Genomic DNA, 21,958 nt, shown 5'->3' on the forward strand with positions numbered 1-21,958 from the left:
ACTCTCACAGGCAGCTGCCCTGCTTTAGAAAGTGGCAGCCTAACCATGGCCCTGTTATTTCAGTCTCATGACTATGAAGTTATCTCTGGCACTGCAACTGCTTGAGAAGTCAGAGAAGAGATGGAGAAGAAAAATCCAAAACACAACCGTAGCACAGAAGACATAGGAGGAGACTCTATGAAATGAGTCTGAAAATAGCAGTAAAGTCACAGGTCTGGGAGCCAAGGAAATTGAGCAAGTTCAGCCTACTACCTGCTATGTAAAAAGAGTTTAGGCTAAACAATTTCTGTGCATTAAACATCTCTCCTGTAACAACTCTGTTGATGTGATTATCTTTTTCAGAGAAGAGCAGAAGTAACAAGACAAGGCAGGTATACAAAACTTTTTATTGACAACAGAACAATAGAGAGGAACGTCACCACTTCCCATTCCTCAGGAATGTCTCCATTTCACAGTCAGTCTGCTAAAAGCGTACTTTCATGGCAACGAGCAACACGAAGGCATGGAGCTGTGCAACCTCCAGAGAGATGTTCCATCAGCGCAGTGCGAGGGGACCGACGGCGCGCACGGGAGCAGCGGGCCCTGTCACAACACAGCCGTGGCAGGAACAGCGAACGCAGAGCCAACAGGCACAGACACGAAGCAGGCAGAAGCCTCAAGTTATTTTCTCCATTATCTCCATCTAAGGGTGATGCTCAACTGTTATTCCATCCATATTCTGTTTCAGGGGGGAATACTTTATTCCCTTGCTCTGTTTTGCTTTTCCTGTCCTTAAAGATGTCCATACTTCCAGCTGAATGGTACCGTGTCAGAGAACACCTGAGCTTTTATACTTTGCTACCTCATACCAGTTCATGCATGCACTTGAGTTTACTTTCAGAAGATTAGATTGACATAAAGAGGGGGAAAAAAAGTGCTGTATAAGAAGAAAAGGATTTAGTTGTTAATGCTTCCTTGCTAACAAAAATATTTGGTAGTTGTATATAATCCCTGTAATGTCATTTTCAAAAAGTATGTAGGCAGTCTACTTAACATTTTAAAGAAACAGCACATCAAACTCAGCATAATTTCAAACACTCCAAAATTAAATTTGAACTGAAATTCAATCTAAACAACAAAATATCTTTAGTTTTCACAGTCCACAGAACTGCACACTCAGTGCAAGATGAAAGCTGACTCTCTCCTGCATAAGGTTTCCTCTGCGTGCAGAACTGTACTGGGGACCCTGTGAAGTAGCTTACACATTTATAAACATTTATTCATTTATCATGTTTTTCCTTTACTTAATGGATGTGCCTGTGGATGTGTAGACTTGTAAAGTGCTTTAAAACAAAACAAAAACCCCTACAAAAGAAAAAAACCCCTCAAAAAACCACAGAGATGTGAGAATTTTATCTGAAGGACTTTGTACAGCATTTACAATGTCGGCATAAAGCATGTGAAACATGAGCATTCCCTGCAGACTGATGCAGTGCAAGCAGTCTCACACATTAGATACTGCAATTCCTCTGGATTCAAGATGCACAATACTTACAAAAACAACCCTAGAAGCACAGACAAATGCTGGTGGCTCTTCCTCTTCTTTTTAGAAACATAATTAAAAAATCTGCATTACTCTCTCATAATTTAAATACATAAGTAATCTCCACTTTTATTACTTCATGACAATGACTTCAAATTTACATTATTTTAAGTACCGTCAGAATAGCTCCATGTATAATACAGATATTTGCTGATATCCTGTCAGAAAATAAAAAAAACCAAAACCTTCCACTATATAAAAAAAATATGCTGGAAAGACAAGAACACAGAACAGGGACTTGGTACAGACTATGATTTCAGTTTTATATCAACCACAGTTAACCCAAAATTAACAGATACACAGCAATATTCAAAAGCAGTGCAAATATCTTTGGAGGTTAGAATAAAATTATACTACAAGAACATAAGACAGAAGAAATTAAAAGGCAAGTACTTCAAGTACAGGAACCAGTCTCTGTGAGGTCCACCTTAGTGTTAGCTGGGAGTTCCTTTTCCCATCTTACTTCTTCCTCTGGAACACATTAGCCAACATTGCACCTGATGTAGTCAGCTGGCCCATTTTGTTCAAAAACTTGGTCTTTGTATCTTCACTTACCAGGCTCGCTGCAATTGACATCGAGCTAGGAAAGGAAAACATTTAGTGGCATGAGACTACAAATTAAAAAGAACATTATGCTGCTATTTACTAAGCAATTAAATTGTCTTTGTGTTTCATAGGTTTCAACAAAAAAGACCAGTCTGTGAAGAAAAATTGAAAACCCATCACTACCTAGTCCATACATATAATGGTAAATTTATTATAATGTGTTCACAGTGCCTGTGAAAACAGTAAAATATTTTTGTGCACTAATTTTCAGTACCTTTGGACGTCACCACATTAGCATTTGCTACCTACTGGGGAACTGCTGTAGTGACAAATACTTCTCTGAAAGACTGCCTTTGCTTCCTCACCAGAAATGTCAATTCTTGTGTTTATTTAGTGTAAGTTCACCAGTATCAGTTCAGACACAGACCTTTCTAACCCAAGTAACCTGCCTCCAACAGTGACATTAGCAGATGTGTAGAGATGAGCAAAAGCAAGGTAAGTACAAAACAGTGACACTTCTCTTTAATTTTCAACTCTTGATTTTCCAACTACTTTCACCTGAGCCGAGTTAAAAACTGGTGAGGATTGTCAACCTAGTAATTCTCAATAAATCTTTATTTTATATTACTTGATCAGCTTCCCTTCGATCTCCTTATAAATTTCTTGCGAACCCCACGCTGAGTAAGGAGCTGCCTCTTCTGGTTCTTCTGAATGTGGCTCCTACTACCTGTGCTTGGAAGTTCCTAATTGAGACATACTACACAGGACAATGGAGAGTTCATAGGTTTCCCACAAACTAGACTGAGCAACCCAAGCAATGCTGAAGTTACAGGATACTAAGCTTTGAATAATATGTTAAGAAATTATCCCTACTATGTGAAATTAACAGATTTTTTTAAAATTAACAACATATCAGCGAGCTCAACTTCAGATATATATAAGCTGTTTAGCACAGTAGGAGTCATCTGTCTCAAGACAGAGTAAATGTACATAGCAGGAATATTAACAAATATTCCATAGTTCCTATATTTGTAGTCAAAATGGCAAGTGTTTATCAACATTGGATAAGGACAATTTTAGAAAACATTACCAAATAAATTCGTTCTTGTGAACTCAGTGTGGACTCTGCATTTCAAAATTACAGCTAAGACCACAAAATCTGTCTTACAGGCAAAGGCCAGATTCCAGGAACTGACTTTGCAGTCTGAAAAGTTATAAGCTGTTCTGTCCGACACACTTGCATCAAGGACATAAAACTGAAGCTAACTCTGAATTTTTTCAACAGAACTTGAATGATTTCTTCAAAGGTAGAAGGGATACATGCAGCTCTTTCTCCCATTTCACATCACAGAAAAAAGGTGCTTAGTAATAATGATTTCTGGTTCTTTTTAAAGTACCTTAAAAATAAAACAGAAGCTTCTCACTAAAGCTGTATTGTGGATTTGCAAATAGTTTAATGATAAACTTTTAAAGTAAAACATTTATTTCAGGCACTATCACATAGCCAGACATCTTTGGCTTGATTAAACATCTCCAGTCAACTAACGAATCACATACTTCCAGCTGATAAAACTCAGCTGGGAAATTACTGCTACAGTAAGATGAGAGCCTTTTGCAATTTCCTTTGATTTCATGATAAAGCAAGGGCATATAAACTACATAAGTAACAATTTACACTCACTGTCAGCTAGTTAAGGACAAGAAGCTATCTCAGACCATGAGGTATCCTAGAATTGGGTGTAGCTACGAAAACTTATTTGGGAAATACTGTACATTCCAAGCATTAGCAGCATTAAGAAAATAAAAGTGCTCACTTCAGAAAAGAAAGCCTAGCAACTGGTGACAAACCTGTAGTTCTAAACAAACTATGCTTTCATTAGTCTAATGATCCTGAATAAGACTGAGGAAAACATGGAGGTATTCTATTGGTTCTTGAAACAGTTTGGGGCATATGAGCCATCTGATGTCAAAAATTAAACAGTAACAACTGCAGACCCTACAAGTTCATGTTTTCCAATACTGTTACTGTAAACAGAAACATAATCCACTGCATCCTGCATGCTTAATAGTTTAAATATCCAAAATTAATAGCCTCCAAAGTACTTCCATTACTATGCAAAGTGAATATTTAAACATAGCAGAAATTAATATGAAATCAAATAATTTGAGTCTCACATCTTTAAAAAGTAATAAAATAACCCAACAAAGCAATAGTATATCTTGTTTAAAACAATCCATTATTTAAAAAGCAAAACAAAACCCAACCCACAAATAAAAATAATGTATAAACGTCAAATTTTTCCTGGTGTCCAGATGAATCAGATGCCACACAGAGTTCTGCCTGTTTTATGGGGAAGCTCTAGGGCAAAACAAACTTTGCTAATGGGCATTTTATAGCAATCAGTTTGTAATATCAGTTGTTATCCATTATTAAAATACCTTGTTAATTGCTAAACAAAATGTTTAACAAAAGCGGTTAATATTTCAAAATGCAGAGTTTAATCTTCTGAAAAAACGATTTCTTTGATCCTGTATTATTTGACCAAGTTTTTCTAGCAGCAAGGGGAACAGACAGGACAAGAACATCAGAAGATTGCTTTTGCACCCATTTTGATTTCTGTGCCTGCACTGCCGTGCTGTTAACAAACCCCAGTAATTTATATCCCAGTTGTATTTAAATCCTTTGTCAAATACGTATTTGTCATAGAAATTAGGAACTGAAATCAGCAAGCACTTAGCAAGAAAACAGAGATATTTACGTATATGAAAAGGTCATTTCTTCAGTGGTAAAATATTTCTTGTTAATTTTGTACAGTACAAGACGACAACCATAGCCTGACGTTGAATAAGAAAGGGGAAGGCTAATTAAAGAACAAAGGAACAGATTACAAAGACTTATCCTTTTCATATCTTAGTTTTCAGCAGTTGCATTCCTAAAGGAAATACATTAGATGATGTATGAGGTTTGCATTTATTTGTTTCTGCAAAGGCTTAATAGGACTGACTGTCATTTCACAGTATTTACTACTAGTAAAGCCTGAAGTATTTTACTTGGTGCCTGACTGACCCTTTTTCTATTTTACATTTCTTTTGTTGAGCTCTTGTACACCTTTATTGTTTTAATCATTCTCAGACTACCAGTTGCTTCCAGCTCACTATGGGTGAGCTCTTTCAAGAAGTAAATTCTATCAGCTTTTCACAGATAAGGAACCATGACATGAACAAGCTTCAGTAATTTTCTCAATTCTCGTGACAAAGCACTGGGATTGAAAACAGATTGTCTTTTCAGATACCTTCTCACACACTTCCTTGGCAGCATTGCTAAGGATTTGTTAAGTTATATAATAATCCACAAGAATTTACCTGCTGGCATGCCATTCCAGGCAATAAGCAGGCAAAAGAGCACATACAACTCATTGTAATGACACTGAGCATTCCAAATTTCCACATCCAAGGTGGGTCTGTTGGCTACTTTTGTAATCAGGAAGTGCACACAAATGACACCATCTCTACAGGTGAAGCAAATGGATGCATGAGCACTGTGTGTCTACTGCCTCCCTGGAGAGCTGGGTTTACTCTGTATTTGTGGAAAGGTTGTTTTACCAAAGTGCAACACAGGTGGCCTTTTCCCAAAGTCAGCTTACTGCCTAACCAGTACACTCACACAGGGGTCAGTTTATACACTGGGGAAACTGTTCTTGTGTGCCCCAGTCCTGTGCAAAGCAGGAGAGCAGCCTGAAGCAAGCCCTTCCGGACCAGAACAATTCCTTCAGCCTGCAGGTCGCCACCCCCATGGGTGGCAAAGTGTCTGCTACATACATTGCTCTAAGCACTTAGGCCAGGCACTCCCTGATTTCTCAGATTCAGGACAGAAATTTAAATTCAGCTTTAAATGAACAAAAAATTAAGAACCAAGAACATCATTCCTATAAAAGTAATTGTTGTCTCATGTTTTACACTGGAGACAGAAACACTGTATTAAAGTTTCCAAAATCTGTTTTCAAATACAGCACATGTCAGTGCAGGATTTCAGGTCACAAACTTGGACAACATTATGGAATATAGTCTGCAGAACACTCCTCTGGAGGCACATAGAAAAAGGGAAGTGGAAGTCTCACCCTTGTGGTTCTTGGACGGTCTTGTTTTCCACTTTCTGTTCACATTCTTTTATCATGGAGCTCAAAATAACCTAAGACATAAGGAAGAGAGATACATGACATTTGACATTTTTCCTTTTACATTAACACTTCTTATGAAAACTTCTCTGCAAATAATTCTGACATTAGCAGAACTGTTTAAAACATTTCCCTGTTTTTTTTTTTCAAGTGCCTTTGCGTTCCAGTTATCTGATAATGCCTTGTGGTTAGAAACAACAAAAACGTTCAAAATAACTTAAGGAAGAAAACGTTTTCCAAATAGTTACAGAAGTTCAGGACTCTGTCCTTTTGCCCCAGGCTTTCAAAAACAGCACTAAAACAAACCTACATCTGTGACATGCTATATCTTCATGAACATTATGCAGAAAGAAAAAGCAAGGAAAGAAAAAAGTGTGATGGTATCCTAGGACAGTATCTTAATGGAAGGAAGTGCTAAAATCAACTTGATACCATTCCACTGGTGTCTTCCAGAGTTCCTATGACTCATGGCTTTTCCCTTTTATTTAAGCAAGTACAGTGTTAAAAAGGTTTCTGCAGAGTATTTAAGTCTGAAGACACTTGCACACTGACATTTTTACACTTATCCAAAAATAAGGAAATGATTCCCAATAGCAGGCTTTAAAGCAAAATCATACAGTTAATTCATGGGACAGAGAAATGACTCCCTGCCCTGTTCACAACAGTACTGTTTCAGCACATTAAGACAAAAGTGTTTTGTCTTAGGTTGCAAATGCAAGATATGGCTGGGGTGTGTATTCTATTGACACAGAGGTGGGACAGTTATCTTCTGTTAATTGGGCAGTTTTTCTTTATCTCTTCCACAACCCATCCTCCCTCCACGAGGTATCTTCTATTGTTGGGCCACTGAATCTCACGGCATGACTGATAAAATTACATCATCCCACTGTGAGATGCTCTGCCCAAGAATTTCTTCCTGGATATAATCTGAGATTTGGAACACCATAGACAGCCTTTTTCCCACTGGATTCCCAGAGGAAGACCAGGCTCATCTACACCACCCCTGGACCTTCAGAAGAAAACTACACCCTTCTACAGGATCATTGCTGCAACAGAACCACATCTGCCACTCCAGGAGGATTGCAGCCACCATTTATTGGGACTGCTACCAACACCCTGACCAACAGGGTGTCAGGTCGTATTCTGACTCTATCAGTGTTGTTTTGTATTACTGCATTTTTATTTTTACTTTTCCTAATAAAGAACTGTTATTTTTACTCCCATATCTTTGCCTGAGAGCCCCTTAATTTCAAATTTATAACAATCTGGAGGGAGGGGGTTTACATTTTCCATTTCAAGAGAGGCTCCTGCCTTCCTTAGCCGACACCTGTCTTTTCAAACCAAGACACATTTTGCAACACTTGGGCAAAAAAGTTAGAATGCAAAGTATGAAACTATAATATGTACATACACACACATATATAGACACACTGCATAAATGGAAACTTCCTCTGCCACAGCTCAGAAGGCTGAATACTTTTCTGAGACTCTAAACTTAAAATCTCAAAGCTACAAGCAATTAAAATTAGTATTGCCTCACCAAACCTGAATATATACAACAAAGGAAAAAGACTATTTTCAATCTCTAAAATACAGATCAGTCACTAATGGTTACCACCAATAACTATTTTTAAATGTTTTTGCATAAATTACAATGCTGGTTTCTGTCAAGTCCGCAGCAAAACCATTAATTACACTGATAAGATGTGGTCTGGTCTGAAGACGTGTGCCACTGCTCACCCTGTTAATCCACAAGTATTACTTCAGCATTTGAATCATTTTAGGTAGCAGGTGTTACCCACCCTTGAGTGTTTCAGAGATCAACATTGAAACAGGACTACAACTCTTCCTACTACATTTGCTGTCCTCCATTGGCATAAAATGTTATACAAATACTTAATGCTTAAGAGTACAGAGGTACAAGAGAAATACATTCAGAATTTTTTTCTGTATCAAAAAAGACCTGAAATTTTCAAGCGTAGCCGCCATAATTTTTATAATTTCCACCTGAGCACTGGAGCTTTCCTACATTTTTGTACATCTGAATCCAGATGTTCCAAATAACAAATATGAAGCCTTGACCAAAGAGGAGAATAATTCATCAAGGACCCAGGATCATTTCAATAAGAGGATGGCTTTGCCATCCATTGCACAGCTCCTTCTGGGAAGGCTGTGTAATTCTTGGATGAAGTGGAGCAATTCTTTCCTCTTCTGCAGATTAATTTCTAAATTTCTACATTATGGCTTTGCACATACTGCTCAGACCTACTCCCTTGGGTTCTCCTTGTTTGGTCATAGGACTGCTTATGAAATCACATCTCCTTAAAGAGAAATATTTTAGAGTACTAACTCTATATTTAGAGACACTTAAGAGACTTAACATACTGAAGTCTTATAAACAGTACTGCAGTATATGGACTAAATATTTTTACAAAGTACTGACTCACTATCATGCAACTCAAATCCACTTTCTTTGAAAACCCATAGAAGGTAAGTGGAAAATGAGGAAGAAGGGACTTGACATTGAACAAGAGATGCTGGTAAAGTATCTGAATGTCTGCACAAGGTGAAATGTTTCCTTTAAAGATGAGAAGCTCTGACCTAAATGCACAACTTATGCTTTTATTTATATGAAAGAAAGGAAAACAAGTATGAGGTATGAGTGGTAAGCGCTGCCAGACAGGACCACACAAGCCAATTACACGTTACCCTTCCAAGATGAGCATAAACTCTGTACTGACGTTAAAGGCATTAGAGCTAAGGCTCTGTGATTTAGAAAATGTATGTGTGTTTGTCAAGTGATATGCCATTTGAATAATGAATAACACCATAGAGGCCAAAATAGTAAAAAAAGGCTTAATTCTGTTTATGCAAATGTCTAATTATTTGAGACAGTAAATGACATTCATTTCAGAAAACAAGATTTTCAGATAGAAGGCTTCCAAGACACACGAGAACTCACTGGGTCTCAGAAGCCTTTATCATGATGCCTACAAACATCCCAATAAAGTGGGAAGCTGATCAAGCCCTAGATATCCATTTCTACAAAAAAAGGGATAAAAATTGTAAGGCCTGTACTGAGTTTCCTAACCCACAGGAGCAGGAGTAAATACTTTTAATTTTATATTGCTCTCTGGCTAAAAAGCCAAAGCAGTTGGCATTACGACTTAAGTCACTTAAGCACAGTAATGCAAAATGTGGTAATGGAGAATTAAGAGCTGTCGTTACCTACTGATTTATTTTAAATCCTATTCCAGTCCTCAATTCCTTCTCTGACAAGATTCAAACTCAATCAAACTCCTTGTTGCAATTCAGGGTATATTTTGAACTGACTATGCATTTAAACCTTAGAAGTTACATTAACTACAAAAATGAAGTACTTGATCGGTTATCCCATTGGTGAAAGAAAATGAAACTTTTGCCTAACTGGATATATTGTAGCCATTGATTTTAGTGCATCCTTGGTTTGACTAACATAAAGATGGTAAAAACATTTCCTTTTTCTTCAGTCTAGGAAGCTCTATGTTTCCACATGCATTTCTGATGGTTGAGTATTTGTCTGCAGAGATTCTCAGCTTAGAAATATATTTTACCAGATTTTACTGGTTTTGAAATCATGTGACCTATTCTTTATCAAAAAAACCTCCTCAATGTCATGTTTTGAAACCACTTAGGAGCAGCTCTCCTTAACTTCTGGTTTTAAATGCCATCACATTTCAACTTCTGCCACCTACATCTCATACTCAGTAAACATAGTTTACTGCTCACCTCATGCTCTGGAGAGAGATGTTCCATGTCGGTTCGTAAACACTTCAGTCCTGGTAAAAAGTGATTGACCATTAAATCCTCTGAAATAACTAAAACCCAGGTTGTTAAGGTATTATAAGGATTGCCTTTTGAAGTTATACTTTTTTTTCTGTCTTCTGATAATGTTGCTTTATGGAACACAAGGGCAGCAGCAAAACTAAGAAAACGGAATGGCATTTGACACTTCACAGCTAATAAAAAGGAAAAAAGATGTTGAACATGTTTAACATCACGTATTTCATACACCCATATAATCCTTTTAGGATTTTTTTTCTTGATTAATCAGTTAAGATCAAGAGTTTTGTTTTTGCAGCTTTGTTTTTTCAAGTATCTATCAGTTCCACTGTAAGGGGTCTGGCTGAGCTGGAGCTCATTTTCTGCACAGCAGCCCTCAGTGCTGTGCTTTGTACTGGTACCTAGAAATCTTGGTGTTGGTACCACACCAGTGCTCAGGCTACTGCTGAGCAGCATTGGCACAGCATCAGTGCTCTCTCTAAACATTCCCACCCATCAGTAGGCTGGGGGAGGGCAAACAGCCTGGACAGCTGGCCCAAACCGACCAGAGGGATGTTCCACACCATATGATGCCTACTCAGATATAAAAACTAAGAGAAGGTGGTGGTGGGGCAGGATACCATTTGTTATTGTGATGTTTGTGTTCCAGAGTGCTGCTGCACGTGCTGAAGCCCTGCTTCCTGGAAAGTAACTGGATATTGCTTGCTAACGGAAAGGGAGAGAAAAATCTTCTGTTTTGCTTTGCTTCCATACATAGCTTTATTAAACTGCTGTTATTTTGACACAAGTTTTTCCTCCATCTGATTTTCTCCCCCACCCTCACCCATCCTGCCGAGGAGGGGAAGGAGAGAGGCTTGGGGGGCACCTGGTGTGCTGCTAATCTGTGATATTCACCATCTTGGAAAACCTCCCCCTTATGTTGAATAGATCATGTTTTATATCAAAGATCCAAAGACAAACTTAGTTATTTCTCTAATATTAAACTTCTCTCACCACCAGAGAACTAACAGCTAGACTTCCCCTGAAAAAAGGATACAGCAACAGGAAAGAGCACTGTAGGACTCAAACAGGTGGGTAGCGATATCCAATCTCTTCGAATCAACAGACTGCTGGTTGTTGACCAAGGCTAACTTGTGCAAGTGTGGAATAACAACTGGAAAAGTAAATACAGCAATAAGTATTTGAAACTGCTTTCCACAGACTTGTTTAGCATTAAACAGGTGCTATGTGGCAACTGCAGGCATTTGAAACTTCACACATCAGCATGGAATAAGAACTGCAAACAATTGCTTTTGATGGGATTGCCCTTGCACATTTAATGGATTGACTCAAACTTGAAATAAAAATTTGTGGTAACACCATCTGAAACAAAAAATTACCTTGGAGTGCCTTTGAAGTAATAACAGTTTACAGAAAAGAAAGAAAAACCCCATCAATGTAACCAGCATACCTATTAGCTTTTGGACAGAGAGAAGAAGACTGCATCTTCCCATGGATGCAACTTACATTCGTCTCTAAATCTGGGCTCAGCATTTGGTCCAACTCTTCCAAACGTTTTTATGATTTCTGTATGTAAAGAATGTTGGTCTTGATACTGAGGGTCCTCCAGGAAAGATGCCAGCTGCATTTTTACTCTCTCCAGAAGCTTAAATATTCCCAGAGAAACAGACAGAACACAAAAGAATCAAGATGCTAGAAATTGTTATGGTGAGTTCAGAGTATGTTTACAATTTTCTGTATTTCAGATGACAGATCTTGGACTTTCTTCTAATTTACAGATTTTTTCTAAGAGGATGTTTCAAACTCTTCAATGAACCTCTATATTTTAAAGACTGTTACCAGGGTTGTAATCTGATCTCATTTTTAAATCTGTTTTTAACAACAGACAGGTGCTCCCATATACTTGATTTTTCCTCCTGAGATTTCCTTGAGTCTGATACTCCCTTTTTTTACCTGCTACTACAGTTTCCCTCTTACTTAATGACTACAAAGTTTTCCTGTTTAATTACAAACCAATTAATAGCATTTTTTGTAATGTATCTCAGTTAATGGGTTGAAATTTTTTTTGCAGAGGACAGAGATGTAAAAGTAACTATCATAAAATCAATGGAATTAAAAAGATTCCCTCAACTAAAGGCTAGAAAACCAAAAATGAGACAGGTATTTAATTTGGATTCAAACTTGAAAAAAGTAACATTTTATGATACATTTTGGAAGGTGCTATCACCTCTGTACTCTAAGGCTTATCATAATTAGTGCAATGGATACAGTAATTTCTGTGTGGTAACAAAACAATATTCTTCCCAACTGATTATAGGCATGCATTCCAAGCTGCAAAATTCTAACTTTTCCATCGTCCAAGTACATGTGAGTCATCACTGACTTGACTCACATTACTCACATTTCCTCAAACACATTCTTTTAGAATATGTTGAAATTACGGGAAGAATGCAAGCTCTGCAAAAAGCTGCAAGGCCTTACAGAAGAAATTTGATTGCACAGCTGTTACATGAAACAAAATCCAGTTTTCTACTGTTTACAGCAGAATCCTGGCTATCTTCAAAATTCTTATCTATTACATTAAAAATGATGAGGAATTGCATCTCTGCATTATCTTCAAGGAATACTTTGCTAAATGTCATGATGTCTTTCAGTGCCATCTGGGACTAAATCAAGGGCTAAACCAGCATATATGACTGGAACAACAAGAGTCTTTTGCTCTTCCAAAATATTTGGGAGCCAAGCAGGATATCCTAAAGCACCTAAAAAAGTACAGTATACAGAAGTACAATATGTGGATGCTTTTGGTCACTCTTTTAAAATAGAACTATTTCATTTGGAAATAATAGAGTTTGATTTCACAACTGTACTGGAGAAGGTTTTAAAGAAACATTTTCAGCATGGGATTTCCCATCTTCTAGCACAGGCCTCCCCTCTACTTATCTGTCTCTGTTTGTTTATGTTTGGTTGAGATTTAGAAGGAAATGTTTTTATTAGTTACAAGGGTTGGTTTGTTTAGAGAGGAAAAAAAAGGCCATTGCAAAATCCAAAAGCACTTTGGAAGAGAATATGACAAAGAAAGAAATAAAGAAAGAATTTATGACTTGCCCTTTCTTTTATTCTGTATTTATTAAAAAAATCATCCTCTTCTTATGCTACAAAAACACAGTTGACAACAGGTGTCTTACCTCTCTCTGAGTAACAGTTTCCATGATGGTCCCAAAAGCAGGGATTGTAGCAATCCTTACTGAACTACAATGGAAGAATAGGGTTTTTAAGATGTATTCAGCACCAAGAACAAAATTACTTAAATAAAAATTTTAAAATTAGTACTTTTAAGTTACATTAGTTTCTAGCAATGACAAAGGGAAACAAAAAAAAAAAAAAAAGCAGACCAGGAAAAAGACAGGATTAACTCAAGGTCTCAGTCTGAAACTCACAATTCAGGATCACTGGACAAGGTAACAAGGGCCGGAGCAACCCGCTTGCCAACTAACGCTTCACTCATGCCTCGAAGAGCCAGCTGTAAACCAGTCAACATGCAATAAAAAACGCTTTGGTAAACGTGAACAACTGGGTTAGCTGTGACTGAGGATGGGCAGGCAGACTCTTGGGGTTTTTCTTGGTTTAGTCACCCACACAAGACATTAAAGCCACTAAAACTCTATTCATGCTGGAGCATCTGTTAGCAACAAGTTGTTAGTGAGATTAGCACAGCATCCCTCCTTAGCTGGAAAGAAATACCACATCAGCATGTCCACGAAATGAAGTGCCACCGTTGTATATCAGACATAAGATGCTGCCAAAACTACTTTGTATTTCATTAATGCAGGTGATATTTAATTTGCAGTAGCAAAGCTGACAGCATTACAGAATAGTAGTATCCAGCTTTCTACCAGAAATGATGTAAGCAAATTTGAAAACTGAGAACATAATTAAATATAAACAAAATTTAAATTACATGGATTTAGTTTTCTATTTAAAGTTTATTCAGCATTTTTATACAGTTTAAATCCAACTGCTGCAGTAAACCCTTTTATTTAGAAAGAAATGATTTAAAGGTTACTTTCCTTTAAAAGGAATTTAATTTTTGTTCAGCTAGATTAAGAGACATAACTGATGGTTATTTCTTTCTAAGTATTAAGAGGGATGCTAGGTATATAAGACAGTCAGGGAACTTACATTTCAGGGTCACTGGAGAGAGTAATGAGAGCAGGAACAACTCTCTGAGCTACCAGAGTTTCATGTACCCCCTTCACCAACAGCTGAATGGTCGGAGCAGGGGGGTATCACAGGTGATGCACGGAAAGAGCGAGCACAGTATCATGGGAAGAAGAACGGCAAAACCAAGAGAGAGAAAGAAAAAACACAAAAAGCAAACCAAAATTAGAAGCTAAGCAAATACTGCTACACTAGAGCTTCATAAATGCAAAGGCATGAAGAAAGCTAAAGTGGTTTGGCAACCAGGACAAACATGACAAATTCAACAATACAATGTTTTCTTTATTTTCAGATATTTTAAAACGAACTCAAACCATGTTTTATTTCAGATATAATTATAACTATAAATAAAGTTATGTGTAATTAAGTACTAAAGCGATGTCAATTTGAATTTGACGATTTCATGTAAATGCTGTTCCTAACTCTACACAACAATATTTATCATAGTAGGTGGCTGTGACATGCAACACAGAAGTCTTGACTAGGCTAAATGTGTGTTATTTCCCCACACTGAGTGATACATCTCACACCTTGTACAATGAGACAAACAGCACCTTCCCAGATGCCAAAATGTTTTCCTGAAAATCATTCAGGACTCGTTAATATTTAACAACCATCCAAACAGTATGAATGCTGGTCTGTGCAGGGAGAAAATGGAGAATCCTTGAACTAGAGCCATGAAATGTATTCCCTCAAGTCTTTTGGCAAACTAAGGAAGAGATGTATTTGTTGCAGTGCATCCCAAACGTTAAAAGCTTGAAATCACAGTGAAACTCATTATCCATGAACACAACAAAGTTGTTTGAATCCAGATGTTCCCAGGTGATTTTTTTACATTACCTATGTAGTTATACACAAGCCTTTGCTGCATACGCCCTTTACATGCTTTCTTCATATGAAAACCTACTGATTTTCAAACCAAGTTGCAAACTTTTTTCATATTCAACAAAATGGTGGGTTTGTCTTTATTAATAAAAAGAGGAATGATTAGATATTTCCATTTTGTGTCTCATGTAAGGAAGTCTGCATGTATTCGCTGGTTTTAGGAGATGAATATCAAAATCTTATCAGTAAGTTTATATAAGAAATATGAAGTGTCTTTTTAATATTTAGCTACATTCTGATTACTCATATTGCATAATGAACACAAACTCTAAGCTATTCCTCTGGGAAAAGCAGTAGCTGTCAGTATACCAGTACCAAAACCAGACAGTATTTACATCTTCTAACTAAAGAATATTTTACATTCTGCTATTTGTTAGAGCATTCCTGTTTTATAAACTCTGAATTTAAATCAAAGTAAGCTGTAAAATATTGGAAGGAACATGACTTTTCAAAAGCTTCCATATAAAGGAGTCACTCCTATTAATCAACATTTATGTGTCATGTATGTGTGTGCGTGCATGAGTGACACAGACATGGAACAGAGTGTGGCCTCACAGACAGTTACTGCAGAAGGAAGAACAGGGAGAAGCTGTGTAAGAACATAAGACAATATTGCTGCAAAGCACCTGGAGTAGCAAAGTTGCAACATCCTATACTTGTTATTCAGAAAGTATTAGGATGTCAGCTCAACTACAACATTTTAACATTAATACATTTCACAATTATTTACATTGGCAACAACTCCAAGTGCCAATCTGTTGAGTTCATGGGCTACTCTTCAAACAGCTGTTAAGCACACAGCTCATGGTTTGCTTATGATGGTTTTACTCTCATATATAGCTTTGCTAATTTTCACATTTATTAAGATAGAGAATGCTTACAATTTTCAGTCTTAGACAAACAGAGACTTAAGTTTTCTTTATGAACCTTCATTTAGAGAAAAGCCTAGCAGTTATACAGTGCTTTGAAAAAAAAAAATCAAATACTTGGGATTTGTATAATTAGCAAATAATTTAGAATGATCTCAGCTTCATTCCTGTCTGGTCTGCCACATTTTTAAGTATGGTAAAGCACGGAGAACAGATGCATTCCATCATAGAGAAAACAAAGCACACTTTATAATACAAGTGTCATTCTGAAGATGTGTCCCTAGCCCTGAACCCAAACAGACCAGCAAAAAAAGCTGATTTATAAGTCAACTTAGACTTATTCAAATCAGAGCAATCAAATCTGTTTGCATCAACATTCAAATGGGAAGCTGCTGACTACAAACATTAATTCAGAAGCAACAGGAACAGCTGGGTGGCAAAGCCGTGTAGCAGCATGTAAGGTTAGAGTGAGACAGACAATGTAAATTGTTATCTTTTCTTGATTCCTCTAGATAATTACTTACACATACTACAGCTTAAAATGGTAGCACAATGCTTCCAGCCCCAAAGAAGCAAGGGAGTGGAAAGGCCCCACATCACTTCTGTGTCCTTCCAACCCTTAACAGACTATAAAGGTTCGGTAAAGCAGTCAGGCCTGCAGTCTCTGTGCTGCTCAGAATCTTCACTGTTCTCATACAGCTGTCCTGCAGGTCACATACTCTTCATCATATTATCTAATCACTGGGCTTTGCCATTCAGCCTCTGAGGTTACAGAAATTCCACAAGTGATGGAATCTTCCAGCAGTAACCAGCTATTACTACCTCTTTGCACAGGTGACTTCTCAAATTTACATAATACCATGTATAAATATGTATGCCATGGCTATCCAGGAAATAGCAATATGCTACTATTTTCAAATAAGAAAAGCATTAAAAAAAAGCTGCCTAGGTTTTGGTAAAAATTGAAATATGCTAAGAAACAAGATATGAAATAGCATGCATAGACTGCCTAAAAATAATCAACATGCAGCTGAATTTGAAAAGAAGCTGCAACCAAGACAACAGCCTCTTGTAACTGAGCTGTTTCATACATTTGGCTAATATTTATTAGGGAAAAAGAACTTATTATTACAAATAGGATATAAAAAGTGCTTTTGTGAGAAGGAAAATATGCAAATAGATTGTAACAGCATCCAAAAACTACCATTTCCTTTTTAAAAGGAGGGGCAAAAAAAAAAACCCAGCAAAAGAGGACACTGTGGGATGTTTTCAATTGAAGTCTCAGGACGGAGCTTGTTGTGGTTGTTTACTGCTGTCTCTGCTCTGACTTGCTCAGTGTCACTAAAGAAAGCTGATGGATATGTTAAGTGCTCTTTTTTTCTGAGGCAGACTTCAGATTTATTTTTGCAAATGGATACAAGATGTCAGGTTCAGCTAGAGGTCCCCTCCAAAGTTATCCAAATGAGACATATATGGAAAAATGCCCAAAAAAAAGAGAAGGAAAAAGTAATGGTGATCAGAAATATGTGTTTCTAACATGCAATGAACAGAAAGTTCTCTTTGTTCAGCCAATGGAATATGTCTCAGAATTTCGCATATGCCTTTTAAAATGAACATTTGATGAAACAAAGATGTGATGTGAAAATAAAAGCAAACTTACTAGGTACACATTTCAGTCTTTATTCTGACCAAAATTTATAGATACTAAGGGAAAAATTAAGCTGTCATTAGGAGGCAAGTAAACTAACTGTAAATTATTTTAAAATTCTTTTAATTTCTACAAAAAATACAGAATTATATTTGTGTCTTCACCACCATATCTGGTACAAAGAAAACTAGTTTGAATTACAATGCAAGTGCATTGCATGAGCATACACGAGACCTACTGAAAATGTTAAGTTGTATATTAGACTACTGATGATGTGTTGAATAGCAAAAGCAGAAGTTAAAACTCAGAGATGCTTATATTTAACTACAGACCTATAGAAAGATGTGCTGCTGAACATAGAACAGATACAGAAACAACTGAACAACGACCTCCTGCTCCATCACACAGTACACAGCTTATTTAAGTTTTTGCAATTATTAAGAATGTAGAAACATTGTCTGATTGATCCCTGTTTTAAAAAATAAACTCTAGTTTTTAAAAAAGTGAAAAACAGTTTGGACAACACTTACCTCAAACATTCTAGCAGCTGTACACCGAACAAGAGCAGAAGTATGGACAACTCCATACCACAAAACAGTTAATAGTAGCTCATGATAAGCTGGGTTTGCACTAGAAGAAAACAGTTGGGCAACTGATCAAACAAAAATACTCCCAAGCCCTGGATGTGCTCTTTACCTAAAAATTGCAGAGTTCAACAAATCTAAAACTCCAGCATTTATCCTTTCTGAAGGATACAAAATACTTCTCTCATTCTGAAAGAATTACACCATGTTGCAGTCTAGAAAACATGTTCTTTTTACAAGTTAATTAACCGAATCCAAGCTCAACTTTAAGAACATAATTTTAAATTAATTGTATTAAATGCAAATACATATCTAGAACAAATGACAATAGTATGGTAAATAAAAAATTAATTTCCGTTGTATTCTCAATGAGTTATTTTTGTGGAAATTTTTTGTTTGGATTTTGGTGCTCCTCTTCCACACTTCATTTTTTTTTTTAACTGCTACATTTTTAACCTAGAAATTACATTTACAGAAGGGAAAAAAAGCAAGTATACCCTTTATTCATCCAAAGCATCACAGTTATTAAAAATTACAAATAGATTAGCAGCTTTTTATTAAAAGCTTCTAATGTATCTAGATGTAGTTAACCCCAAGGTATATTCTTTACCCTAGTTCCACAAAGGAAGCTTTCAGGCTATCAAGAGGAGCATGGGACAGTGAAAGCATGGTCATTACATCTTCTAGGAATCCAACTAACAGCTTGCGGTCTTCTTCCTGAAAGAAGGGAGGAAGGGAGTTATCACACAGTGATCAATGTGCAGAAGGATTGCTGAGGTTATGATGGCAACCTACAGCTGCAGAGGACACAAACTATGGAAAAGAACAAACGAGATTAGGCATTTAACAATTTTCCTAGGAACTTCAAAAATGTGTTTAAAGAACAAGAGCCTTTCAAAGCAAACACACGAGATGGTGTTTCATCTACTAAGCACATACTCATGCTTAAATTCTTTTCTTAAAGAAACTTCTAAGAACAGTACTTAAGCACATTTATGACTCCTGAAAGTTTATAAATTAAATGCACTAAAATTTTGTAAGATTATGAAGTATTTCTTTTTTTTCTTGTAAGATATGTGAGTACTAGACCTTGGCTGCTCATTGCTGGAAGATTAGGTAAGATTAATAGTGTGCTTGTTTTAGTACTAGGTAACATGAAAATTTAAGACTCCCACTAGGCTTCAAATGGCAATTTACCTGTTTCAGTACCTGTTTTGCACCATGACGTTTGCCAAGTTCACAGTTAAATGGCTGAGAACCCATTTCAGGAACAACATTAATAGAATTTTGATAGAGGGGCATGGTAACACATGATCTAAATGTCCATCACCACCTGACTAGAAAACTTTGTAAATATATTTACAGCTGCCCATTCATCTACCTACCTTCAACACACAAGAACAGTAAGTTTTCAATGAACACAGCAATGTTTAGGTATTTTTTAAAAATAAGTTTCACACACTACTATACAACAAAGAAACAGAAACCCAGTCCTACCTGAATATAACATGTAAGGACCCCTGTTGCATAGATGGGAACTGTGGCTTTTGTTAGCACTCCATTTCCTGCTGTGGAATCTAATGAAACACAGTGAAGATTTTTGGTTTTATACATACACATGAGCATAGGACACATATATTATCTATAGTAGACTTACATGTGTGTATTTAAGTATTATGGATTCAATCACCTTTTGATATATACACAAAGAATTTATATGCATATCTACAGAAATGTGCTCAAATAATACTCAAGAGGTATTTGGATTTGAGATTTTTTTTTACCCTACACACAATCTACAACTTCAGAGTGTTCCATTCAGATTAAGACTAGATTTTTCAACATTTCACAAAAATAACAAATTTGAGAACTGCAACTTCACAATGTTACTTGAACAAAAGAATGAAAGTTTTTCCTGCTGCAGTTAAGATCAATTTATTTCAGTAAAAAGCTACTTACCTATATTTTCCTCAGACAGTCTTAAGATCTCCTGGAACTGTGGTTTTACCTATGCAAAGGATGATTAATCTCATGTAAGAACTGGTCAATGGTAATTGACCTGTTACCAGTGTCAATTAACTTAGAAAAATAAAAAGAATTGCAAAACAAAGGAAAAAAATCCCCCAAAACAAAACAACAACAATCCCCTCTCTGGAGTTAGCACATACTGCCAACAGAGTTTTATCTTTAGGTAATCCTCTCATGTTTGACAATTTCCCTTGAAGTATTTTTAAATTTTATTCAGAAGTTATTTTATTGACAAAAACGATATAATTCCTTGATAAAAATGTTTAGATACCACCTCCAAAAAATATTTCAGTCTGGGAAGGCATCAATTTCAAATTTTCAAATCAAGTAAAGCTGGAGTACTTATGTACACTGCAAAGAGTGAACAGTATGGTGCTCTGAAGAAAGTTGTTAAATAACCAGAATTAGGACGATCTCTCCTACTCTCTCTGTCATTCACAAAAGAAATATGAAGAATATAGTTTAAAAAAAAAGTGTCCCTGGTTAGGCAAGACAGAAGGCAATTCCAAAATTACCAAAACCAGAAAAGGACACAAAGACAGCTCTAAAAATAGCAGGTTTAAATGTACTTATGGAAAAGCATCAATGTGACATGAAAATATAAATGGTCACAAACTGTGAGTGTTCCAACATACTGTAAATATAGAGAATATATGTTATCAAGGGTATAGAATATTTCAAGTAATATCTTACCTTAGTGTTTGTAAAAATTTTCCCAAATGTCCTACAAAGTCTCCAGAAAAATCTAGAGAATTCATGGACACAGGCAGTTGATGCTACATTGATCTTGCCAACTATTTCTATAAGCTGTGGTAGCCTAAAAATCAGAAAACAAAAGGATATTAAACACTACTCTGACTTATTGCTTTTGTCCATCTGCATTTGTGTAGATTTATTGCTTATATTAATAAATACATGCACACACAGAGCACTACTGGTTCTAATAAAGTTAGCTACATGTTCTGTACAATTCCTGACCCGTGAAGAAAGCAAGGGTTTAAGTGCCAGAAAAGTCTGACCCATATTTTCAAACATCTGTTGCTATCACGAGATGGAATACAACAATCTGTACTTTGCAAGAGAATTAAGTATACTGATGCAAAAATAAAAGAAAGAAGTTTTCAGAGCAAATAGTTACATATTCTGCTAGACTTGATATTTTCTGAATAAAATCAAAGGCAATTCAGCATGAAAATTAAAATGCCTAAAGTAAATTAAGTTTTCCTCTTTGGTAATTCTCAAATGCAATCATTCATAGCATTCTTATATTCAGTAATTGTTAAACATGACCATGTATTGTATTTCCAGGGAAATGCCTCGACAAAGGCAGGACTAATGAATCTGACTCCTTATTCTCAGAAGGCTAATTTATTACTTTATAATTCTATATTATATTAAAGAATATATGCTATACTAAAGAATACAGAGAGGATACTTACTGAATGCTAAAAAGATAATAATGGAAACTCATGACTCTTTCCAGAGTCTCGACCCAGCTTGGCACCAATTGGCCAATAAGTCAAAACAACTCACACTGGAGAACAATGAAACAATCATCTGTGTGTAAACAATCTCTAAACATTCCACACATGAGCACA

At 36.4% G+C, this 21,958-nt stretch overlaps 1 protein-coding gene across 3 annotated transcripts in view; it reads right to left on the reverse strand.

The window, feature by feature from the left end:
* Positions 1-367: 367 nt before the first annotated feature.
* The window catches only part of RELCH (RAB11 binding and LisH domain, coiled-coil and HEAT repeat containing), a 77,543-nt gene continuing 55,952 nt past the window's right edge, over positions 368-21,958 (reverse strand). For 2 of the 3 annotated variants that reach the window (XM_064705426.1, XM_064705425.1), the window contains 12 exons: positions 21,054-21,177; positions 20,292-20,340; positions 19,830-19,909; positions 18,943-19,049; positions 18,279-18,378; positions 14,308-14,390; positions 13,314-13,377; positions 11,632-11,770; positions 11,162-11,278; positions 10,072-10,160; positions 6,247-6,317; positions 368-2,162 (listed from right to left, as the gene is read on the reverse strand). In XM_064705426.1, coding sequence (XP_064561496.1) covers positions 2,042-2,162; positions 6,247-6,317; positions 10,072-10,160; positions 11,162-11,278; positions 11,632-11,770; positions 13,314-13,377; positions 14,308-14,390; positions 18,279-18,378; positions 18,943-19,049; positions 19,830-19,909; positions 20,292-20,340; positions 21,054-21,177 — 1,144 coding nt within the window. In that variant the 3' untranslated portion in view covers positions 368-2,041. Of the gene's footprint in view, positions 2,163-6,246; positions 6,318-10,071; positions 10,161-11,161; positions 11,279-11,631; positions 11,771-13,313; positions 13,378-13,565; positions 13,649-14,307; positions 14,391-18,278; positions 18,379-18,942; positions 19,050-19,829; positions 19,910-20,291; positions 20,341-21,053; positions 21,178-21,958 lie in introns of all 3 variants that reach the window. The other variant, XM_064705427.1, reaches the window with a different exon arrangement.

This window comes from Zonotrichia leucophrys, chromosome 2, assembly GCF_028769735.1.
Source record: "Zonotrichia leucophrys gambelii isolate GWCS_2022_RI chromosome 2, RI_Zleu_2.0, whole genome shotgun sequence".
NCBI classification, from domain to species: domain Eukaryota; kingdom Metazoa; phylum Chordata; class Aves; order Passeriformes; family Passerellidae; genus Zonotrichia; species Zonotrichia leucophrys.